General features: G+C 41.2%; 1 protein-coding gene across 1 annotated transcript in view; it reads left to right on the forward strand.

Moving 5' to 3' along the window:
* Window positions 1–665: 665 nt before the first annotated feature.
* Window positions 666–10,783, forward strand: part of LOC122563254 (NADH-cytochrome b5 reductase 3-like) — a 37,211-nt gene continuing 27,093 nt past the window's right edge. The window contains exon 1 of the mRNA XM_043716893.1: window positions 666–772. Within this exon, the coding sequence (XP_043572828.1) occupies window positions 758–772 (15 nt within the window). The 5' untranslated portion in view covers window positions 666–757. The remainder of the gene's footprint in view (window positions 773–10,783) is intronic.

Raw genomic sequence — 10,783 nt, forward strand, 5'->3', positions numbered from 1 at the left:
CATCTACCATTGTTTGCAGGCACATTCATTCTTGTATGCACATTTTAGCTAATACAAAAACAATTATATATTTCCTTCACATAGTTTTCATTCTTGTTAACTTAGCTCTTGGTTGAAACAATTATACACTGGTGTGAGTTCATTTACCTTGCATAAGCAATTATGATTGCAGAAGTAACACTGTTTTACCTATATCCCATAAAAGGGCCTGACAAGAACTACAATGTCTGACTCTCTTCACCCTTCCGTTCAGGATGCCCTGAGCTTTTCTGTGGCATTTTGTACCTTTGCACCCAAAAGACAACATACCATCCTTGAGTCTGGTCTACAGCTGCAGAAGTGCCTGTTTTCTCCTCTCACTAATGAATTCTCGACCACTATTGTCCTTCCATATTTCTTCCTCCCACCCCCAGACCACCCAGTGTACCACAGCCTTGGCCCTGGCTGACATCCACAAAGGGATCCTCTGACTGCAGATGTAGTGTTTACTCCAGTTGATCACCCCATATTGGTCCCTGGGCAACGATACGTCGTCCCCTCCGCTGGATGGCGCTGTCACGGAACAGCGATGAGTCTTCCTAACCGCTGGTCGGCGCTGTCAATGAACAACGATGGTCTTCCCGGCCGCTGGTCGGCACTGTCCCCGGCGTCATTATTAAGTGGGCGGCGTGCGCATGCGTGCTGGGAGAGTGAAGGGTAGTTGTTGGTGTATGTGGACCTGTTTAGAGAGGTTCTGCTCTTCTCGCTTCTCCCGGCAATGGGATATTCACTGGTTAGTGAGATTTGTATCTTCGGGGTATTTAGTTCATGAATTAACAAACTTCTTTCAGTCGGAATTAGTGGAACAGCACAACAGGCTTTAACTGTAGAGTCAGTGAGGGTGGGGCTGGTGTCTGCTGGAGACGTTTGTCTGTAAATAGTTGTCAGTGAATATAACCCTGGGCTGGTTGTGAGCAAGTTGCTGCTTTTGTTTTTGTTGCAAAATGTCTTCCTTTCATTGCTATGTTGTTTATGCCCATTTGGAATCAGGTCTGTAAAACTTGCCATGATTATTTTGGGTTACTGCTTTTGCTGTTGGTGAAGCTGACCCATACACTGGAAAAATGTTGGTACATTTGAACAAAAACTTTCATGTCTGATTTCGTCTAACTGGGTGCGGGGGGGAATACACCCTGCATTCATATACACTCACACATATTTGACTAGTGGGTGGATCATAATGGAGAATATTGCCAAAATGCCAGAGGGGTTAAAAATGACCCTCTGGCAGTGTGTCCTTGAAAGTTCTTTGTCCTTAAGGAATGACATTGCATGTATCTGAAAATAGTTTTATAGTTAACATTAACTTAGAACAGTTTGATTTTGCCATACTGTTTGCTTGATTGCACTGCAGTAGCTTGCTTCAAGTGCTTTGTAGAATCATTGATGTCATGAATGTTATGACTGGAAAATGCAAATAATACCCTGCTTTCAATTTAAGTTCAATATTGAAATATTCTGCACTTTAGCTATTTTACTAAATTGTATTTTTGGGTGAAGGGCTGACACGGCTTGCTGCCATTGAAAATTTTTGAAGACAGTGCTGACTACATGTAAAGTAGTGAGAAGAAAATGTGCCAGTATGAACAAAGAACAATTAAACTTTGCATCACTACCATATTTTGTTCGAATTGCTCTATGCAATCTGGTGCACTTTTTTCCCTATTGTTCTTATTGACATTGTGGAGATTTATGGTTTTTCCATTTGTTTCAAATCCCAGTTTATGTATCATGTGAGAAATTATCCTGTCAATTATTTCTGTTCCACAAAGCAGCTTTTTGATATTTATTGCTAGGTCTACTGTAAATATGTTGAAGAAATCAAGTCACATTTTTTGACATGTCATGGACCCAGTTCACACTCCTGATTTGGTTAATGCTGTGGCTTGAGCCTGCTTAGCCAGGCACTCCACATTTCTGCCTAATTCAAGCCTAGTCTTGAGTATGGGCATTTTGAGGTCTTTTCTACCTTGGTTAAACTCAGTGATAACTTACTTTATTTTAACATTCTTTCTTTCTATTTGGCAAGTCATAGGTGTTTTTCCTCAGATGTATTGGTTCTATTTTGGATTGCAAAATGGCTTCCCACATAATTAACAGTTTCTCCTCAAACTGACCAGGAAGACAGTACAGTGAAATAACTGTGATGACTACCATTGAATGTAAAAGTGACAACTGCTGAATTAATGTATGGCTGTCATTTTCTTAGGTATCAATTACAAAGCAGAAGGTCTTTTGTGATTTCTGTAGTATAACTATTTTAATTCACTATGGAATCCATTTTAAGATAACTGAACAGCAAGGTGCTTGTTGATATATTCTCCAAATTATTTTCCATTCATTTCCTTACTGTATCCTTACTGTGCATTTTTATTATGATGAATGGAAACAGAAATAAGCCCTGCAAGTAAAAACTGAGGTATACATGAAAATATCAGTCACAGAAGAACAGCATGAGTTAAGACCATAAGATGTAGGAGCAGAAGTAGATCATTCAGCCCATCACGTCCACTGGCTGTTTCATGGCTGATCTAATAATCCGCAACTACACTTTCTGCCTTTTCCCCATAACCTGTTTCTCTCCTCTTGTAACATATTTAGTTACACAGCCTCTACACTCCTATGGATTCCACAGATTGACTTTCTTCTGAAAGAAATCTCTCCTCATTTCTGTCTGAGTAAGCACTTAGTTTTGAGATTGCCACTTGATCCTAGACTCTCTCGCAAAGGGATACAATCTCCCAACATCTACCTCCTAAACCTTTTGTGTGTTTCAATAAGGTTACCTATCGTTTCTTCTAAATGTCAATAAGTACTTAAAGTTTTAAGGATATTCCTCCAGACATGGGATCAACCCTAATGCACCTTCTCTGCACTGTTTCCAGTGCCCATATAACATGATGGGACCAAAGCTGTTCAGTAGTCCAGCTGTGGTTTAAATTTTAAGACGTCCTTACTTATATATTTGATTCCCTTAGAAATAAAGGTCAGCATTCTATTTGCCATCCCTCTTACCTGCTAAACCTACATGGTAGTTTCTTTTTGTGTGCAAGAATTCTGTGCAGCAACATTCTGCAGTCTTTCTCCATTTTAAATAATGCTCATTCCTCCATGTCTTCCTGCTGTAGTGCTTAACCTCACATTATCCTACATTATATTCTAAGTTTGTCTGCTCAATTAATGTCAGTCTTCCTCTGCAGACAATGTATCATTGTCACCATGTCTTCCCACCACAAACTTGATTGAGTATTTTTAAAGAGGCAACTTAAAAAAAAAAGGGCAGAGTAGTAAATGTTGTTTACGTGCACTTTAGTAAAGCCTTTGATAAGGTTCCGCATGGTAGACTAATTCCTAAAGTTAATCATATAGGATTCGGGGAGAGCTTGCCAATTTGATACAAAATTGGCTTTATGGTAGAAGGGAGGGTGGCAGAGGGCTTTTTTTTTTGGACTGAGGGGCCTGTGACCAGTGGAATTCCACAAATATCTGTACTGGGTCCACTTATGTTTGTCACTTATGTAAGCATTTAGATGAGACTTCAGACGACTTGATTAGTAAGTTTGCGGATGCCTCCAAAATCGGTGGTAGAGTGGACAGTGAAAACAGTTATCTAAGATTAAAAGCGATTTTGATTAATCTCCTCGATCAGGTGAGGAGTGGCAGATGGAGTTTAATTTGGATAAATTTGTGGTATGGAATTTGGTAAAACCAAGCAAGGGCTGCACTCCTACAATTTATTGTAGGACCCTGGGTAGTGTTTGTGGTGTAAAATTCCAAGCAGTGGAATGTGGTGAAACGGTTAAAAATTATGTCCCAATACATGTGTGAATCTAACCAGAATGGAGGTGTTGCTTAGTCCCGTGTGAATCTTCTTATCTGTATGTAACCAGAATGGAATGTGTTTTTTAGCCTTGCTCTGCTGTTCACATGAATGTTTATATCTGGAAGGGAGTATATCAGCTGGAAAAGTCTCCAGTTCGGTGAGTCTGCTCCGGGGTTACGTTTAACCGCCGAGCGTGGGTTGTTGGCAACCGCTCTACGAGAACTGACGGCTCCCAGTTTTTGTAACATGTAGAGTGAGTATAAGCCAGACCCGTTGTGCGACACTGCGGGGAATAAAATGCCCATATTCTAGCAGTCTCGCCTCTTGGTCGTTTGTTCTGTGTCAGACTACTCTCCTACGAACCTGACCTTGAGAATTTTTTTAAAACAGTGTTGCGGGAAAGAGACCAAGGGTTTCAAGTACACAGTCTTCAAAATTTGTGTCAAATTGTAGACAGGGTAGTTAAGGCACTTAGTGCACTTACCTTCATTGTTCACTCCTTTTGAAAATTGGAATTAGGATGTCATGTTGAAATTGTAAGTGATATTGTGGAGGCCTCTTCTCGAATACTGTGTTCAGTTCTGGTTGCCCTGCTTTGGCAAGGGTATTATTAAATTTGAGTATTCAGAAATATTAACTTGGATTTTGATGGGAATGGAAGGTTTGAGATATAAAGATAGACTGGGACTATTTTCACTGAAGGGTCAGAGATTGAGAGGTAACCTTATCGAGGCTTATAAAATCATGAGGGGCTTAGATAAGGTGAATAGCAGGGGTCTTTTCTCTTGTGTGTGGTGTTTGAAACTCTGGAGCATATTTTTAACGTCAGAGGAGAGAGATTTAAAAAGAACAAGGGCAACTTTATTTTGCAGTGTGGTTCATATGTGGAACAGTCTGCTAGAGGAAGTGGTGGATGCAGGTGTAGTTATAATCTTTAAAAGACATTTGAATAAGTACAAGAATAGGAAAGGTTTGGAGGGATATGAGCCAAACATAGGCAAGTGGGACTAGTTGGACTGAAGGATCTGTTTCCATGCTGTATAACTCTGACTGTTTTTGTGTTATCTGCAAACTTGGTTAAAGTGTATTCACTTTGCTCATCCAAGTCATTAATGTATTTCCACAGTGGCATTCCACCAGTTACAATTTGCCGTCCTGAAAATGACTCCCATTAACCCACTCCCTTGTTTCTATTAGTTAGTCAATCTTCTGTCAGTGCTGATGGGCTCTTATCTTTGACACATGCAGGGAATAGAGGGACAAGGGCCATACATAGACATATGGGATTAATTTATAATGGTGATATGTTCAGCATAGATGTGATGGTTTGAAGAGCCAGTTCCTGAGATGTATTATTCACTGTTCTAAAATAATCAATATGCGGTATCTTATCAAATGCCTTCTGCAAATCCAAATATATTCAAGTTCTAAATCTTCAAAACCATAAAATGTGCAGACATTGGTGTAGGTGTTGTGTTTAAGATTATCTTTTATCAATTTAACAAAAGCCATAGACATGATTCCAGGATGTTACCAATTTGGTAGATGGAACCTAATATGGGAAAATGTGAGGTTATGATATTTGGCAGCAAGAATAGAGGAGCTGAATGTTATTTAATTATCCATGAGCCAAATATGTTACTGGCTGCAGAGTATTCTGAAGGGTGAAGGCAAACAGTCAGTGATGGTTGTTCATCTAGGTACCAACAATATAGATGATAAGAATGAAGTCCAGAAATAAGAATTTATGGATTTGGAATTTAAAAAGCAGATTGAAAGGCAGGACCTCAATGTCTAGTTTCTGGATTGCTCCCAGTGCCACATATTGGTGACTATTGGAATTAACAGAGCAGATTAATGCAAGTCTGAAGAATCCTGGTACAAGATAGAGGGCTTTAGATTTTTGAACAAATCATATAGGTTGCACCAGGACCATAACACGTCCAACATCTTTGCAAGATGGTTTGCTAGTGCTGTTGGTGGGGGGGTTTAAACTAATTTGGCAGGGAATGAGGTATTGAGTGGAGGTACATTAAGGGTTAATGCACAAACACGTATAGAAAAACAGTCAGTCTGGAAGGTGTAGCATATATACTCAAGTTTAAGGCAAAGGGGGCATTGCATTTGCGTTATTGCAAGGAATCTCAAGGAAAGCAAATAAACTGAGTGTTGATGAACTGGACAAGTATGACATTGCTATCGTCGAGTCTTGGTTGATAGTGGGTAGAGCTGGCAGGTTCAATATTTTGGGATATAGAATTTTCAGGTGAGATGGGGATTGGTGTAAAAGAGGAGTTGATGGTCTCAGTCTCAGTCTTGATTTAAGGTGTCTGTTAATAAGTTGAGTCATGATATCTTGGAATGCTCTTCAAATGAGGCCATATGAGTAGAATTTTAAAAAGCCATGATCACATTGGTAGTCTATGACAGACCCCATAACAGTCAGCGACAATAAGAAGAACAGGTATGTTGGCAAATATCAGAAGTCTAAAAATAGAGTGGTAAAAGAAACTGCTTCAGATTCCTCAATATTAACTTCAGCAAAGTGTGAAAGGCTTAATGGGGGTGGAATTCTTAAACTGCATCAATGGGAGCTTTTAAATCCAGCACGTAGAAAGCCCTAAAGAGAGGGAGTGGTGATAGACCTAACTTTTTAAGGAATAAGCTGGCTAAGTGACAAGTGTGACACGTGTTTGTGTTAATGACCATAACTCAGTTAAATTTGAGGTAGTCATGGAAAAAGATAGACCAGAAATAGAGATTTTGAATTCTCCATGGGGTTGGAGGACCGCTAATGTGGTACCATCATTCCGGTGTGGCATGGATAAACCAGGAAATAACAGGCCGGTGAGTCTAACATCTGTATAGGGAGAGTATTGGAAAAACACCTTGAGGGACAGAATTAATCTCTGCTTAGAGAGGTGAAGATTAATCAAGGATAATTAGTGTGGCTTTGTCAGGAGAAATTGTGTCTATCAAATATTGGGAGATGGGGACTTGGTTTATAGATGAGGGCAGTGCAGTTGATATATTATACGTGGACATGAGTAAGGATTTTGCCAAGGTCTTGAATGGGACATTGGTCAATGGATCCACAACGTTTTGGCATTTAAATACATAATTGTTTCAGAGGTTGGAGGCAGAGGGTTATGATTGAAAGCTGATATTTGCAACTGGAAACGTGTAGCATATGCAGGGTTTAGTGCTGGATCTCCTGTTTGTAATACATGTTAATGATCTGGATATGAATGTAGGAAGAATGATCAGTAATTTCACTGAGACAAAAATTGACAATATGGTAAATAGCAAGGAAGAAAGCCTTTGATTACAGGATGATACAGATGGGCTGGTCAGTTGGGCTGAACAGTGGCAAATGAAATTTCATCCAGAAAAGTGAGAGCTGATACACCTTGGGAGGGCTAACAAGGCAAGGAAATGTTTGATGAATGATAAGTTCAGAATAACTGATCTCAGTATGCATGTTGATAATCCAAGATGGCAACAGGGCTGATCGATAAGGTAGTTAAGATGGCAAATGAGACACTTGCCTTTTATTAGTTAAGGCACTGAGTACACAAGTAGGGAAGTCCTGATGGAGCTGTATGAAATGTTTGTTCGGCCACAGCTGGAGTGCTAATCTGGATATGATTGCACCAGCCAAGATGCAGAGGAGATTCGCTGGGATGGTGCCTGGGATGGAGCATTTCAACTGTGAAGAGATTATGGATATACTGAGGTTGTTTTCATTACAGCAGAAAAGGCTGATTGAAATTTACAAAATTGAGGGGGTTAGATGGGAAGGAACTTGGCTCCTTAGTAGAGGGGTCAATAGCCCTCTAGACACGGATTTAAGGAAGGGGCAGGAGTTTGAAGGGATTTGAGGAAGGATCGGTTCACCCAGAGGGTGGTAGGGGTAATGCAAATATTGTATCATATTTGCAAGTATATATTTTTGAGGTAATGAGCAAAGCATTTACAAAGCCCCTCTAATATAGCAGCATGTTAAGTCTGTTTGGCATTGAGCTGCTGTAATTGCTTTACTTGGCTGCACAGTGAACTTTGGTCTCCTGACCAACATCTATTTCGGGTTTTGAAAGTAGAAGCAGACTTATTCTGCCTCACCGTGCTATTACATATTTGTCTTACAGCTGCACCTTGATTTTTCTTTGCATGTAAGAAATGATAAATGTAATGTTTGCTATCTAGCCTGCATGTTAGAATGCCCTATTCTGCAGCCACAGCACAAGAAATGCTCTGAATTACTTTGGGCGTTACTACATTCAGAATTCAAAATGTGTAATTGCTTTGGGCTGTAGCTATGCAAAAGTGCCCTGGATACAAGTTTACTGTTGCCCATTTGGAGATATATCTAGCCCCAATGTCAGTATAGTTGGGAATGATGATTCCCTCTGTGGAGCAGTCTTGTTCTTCAGCTTTGCTTTGCGGTTGGGACACAATTAACCTCCTCTAAGTTTGCACTGTTTTCATCTTAATTTTCTGTCTTGCTCATTTATATGTGATGTTATCATTGCTGTTTATTACTGCCCTTTCTATTTATACTATTTTTAAAAATCCTATTTAGTTGTCTACAAAATTTTGTATCTGAAACATGTGACTTCAAGCCAATTTTCAACTAGTTCAAGAGTAGCTTGTATCATAAGGACAGCATTTTGTGATCACATCCTTGGGCATGAGTAGCAAACGTTCACAATTGATTTCACAAGTTGGCTGCAGTGTTTTGCCGTTGTTAGGTTAAAATAAAATCTGACTCATTGGACAAGCCTTTATTTTTGGCATTAGGCTCTATCTAATGCATTAGAGGACCACAAAACTTGTCTTGAAATGTTAATCATGGGCTTGGGGTTAAAGAATCAAGTTTTTAACAGCAATTGGGTGGGGCACTTTGCTTGCAAATTCATATCCTTAGCAAGTTTGAAGGTTTTGATACAATGGAATCTGTATTTCCTGCTCTTAAATAGCGAGTAGCAATTTTTAAATTTATTTGTGGAAGGTAAGCAGGCCAGCATTTAATGCCTATCTTTAATTACCTTAAAGAATGAAGTGGGGAGCTGCTGCTTTCCACTGGGTGTAGTTAGACCCTCAGTGTTTAGGAGTTTGACTTGGCAACAGTGAAGAAGCAGCATGATAATTGCAAATCAGTATGGTGTGTGACTTGGAGATCATGCACCTGATGTCACTGTGTATCTGCTGCCCATATCCTTCCAGGTGCTCGAGGCGACCTCCACTCTGTTCTTTCACCTTTTGGTCAAGGAATTCCCTACCTACATTCAAGACACAACCCACACCTTACACCTCTTCCAAAAACTTTCAGTTCCCTAGCCCCCAACATCTCATCTTCACCATGGACGTACAGGCCCTTTACGCCATCTAGAAACAGGCCCTTTGGCCTATCATGTCCACACTGACCCTCCGAAGAATACCCCACCTAGACCCATTCCCCTACCCCATTACTCTACATTTTCCTTGATTAATGCACCTAACCCCCACATCCCTGAACACTAGTGGGCAGCTTAGCATAGCCAATTCACCTAACCTGCACATCTTTGGATTGTAAGAGGAGACTGGAGCACCCAGAGGAAGCCCCATGCAGACACATGGAGAATGTGTAAACTCCACACAGACAATTGCCCGATGCTGGAATTAAATCCGGGTCCCTGGTGCTGTGAGGCAGCAGTGCTAGCCACTGAGCCATCAGGTTGCTGCCTCCTCTTCCTGTCCTGTAGGCCCGACAAGTCCCCCTCCACTGACCCACTCATTCACCTGACAGAACTGGTCCTCACCCTCAACAATTTTTCATTTGATTCCTCCCATTTCCTACAAGCCAAAACCGTGGACACCCACATGGGACAGAGCTATGCTTGCCTCTTTGTAGAATTTGTGGAACAGTCCCTCTTCCACAACTACACCAGCACCATCCCTCCTCTCTTCCTCTGCTATATTGATAACTGCATCGGTATTGCCTCGTGATCCTTCCACCTGCCCTCAAATTCACCTGGATCATTTCTGACACCTCCCTCCCCTTCTTGGACCTCACTGTCTCCATCTCCGGAAACTGACTCATCATCATTGGTATCTATTTCAAATCCACTGATTTACACAACTACCTTGACTACACCTCTCACCCACTGTCCTGTAAAAATGCTTGCTGATAATCCCAATCCCTCCGACTCCACCGCATCTGCTCCCAGGATGAAGCATTCCACTCCAGGATGTCCCAGATGTTGTCCTACTTTCAGGACCATTGTTTTCCCCTTCTCCATAATTAAGGATGCCCTCAACCATATCTCTTTTATTTTCTACACTTCTGGTCTCAAACCACCTCCCCCAATAACAATAAGGATAAAGTTCCTTTAGTCCTCACGTATCACCGCTCCAACCTCCAAATCTAACACATCATCCCCTGACATTTCCGCCATCACAAAAGATATTTCCTTCCCTATCCGTCTGCTTTCTGCAGGGACCGTTCACTCCGCAACTCCCTCGCCAAGTCTACACTCTCCACCGACCTTTCCGTGCAACCGCCAGAGGTGCAACACCTATCCCCACACCACCTCCCCTCTCACCTCTGTCCAAGGCCTTAAACAATCCTTCCAGATCCAGCAGTAATTCATTCAACTACCTCAATTGCATCCATTGCTCCCGATATGGTATCTAATTGGGGAGACCAAACGCATGCGGGGACCAGTTCACTGAGCGTCTGTGCTCTGTATGCATTAACCAACCCAATCTTCTGGTTGCCATCTGCCTTAATTTCCCTTCCCATTTGCACCAGTGACATGTCCATCCTTGGCTGCCTCCACTATCACAGTGAGGCCAAACCAAAACTGGAAGTACAATACTTTTATTTCACCTGGGAAACCAACAGCCCAATGGCCTCCACATCATTTACCAGCTTCAAAG

This window comes from Chiloscyllium plagiosum, chromosome 26 (assembly GCF_004010195.1).
Source record: "Chiloscyllium plagiosum isolate BGI_BamShark_2017 chromosome 26, ASM401019v2, whole genome shotgun sequence".
Classification (NCBI taxonomy): Eukaryota; Metazoa; Chordata; class Chondrichthyes; order Orectolobiformes; family Hemiscylliidae; genus Chiloscyllium; species Chiloscyllium plagiosum.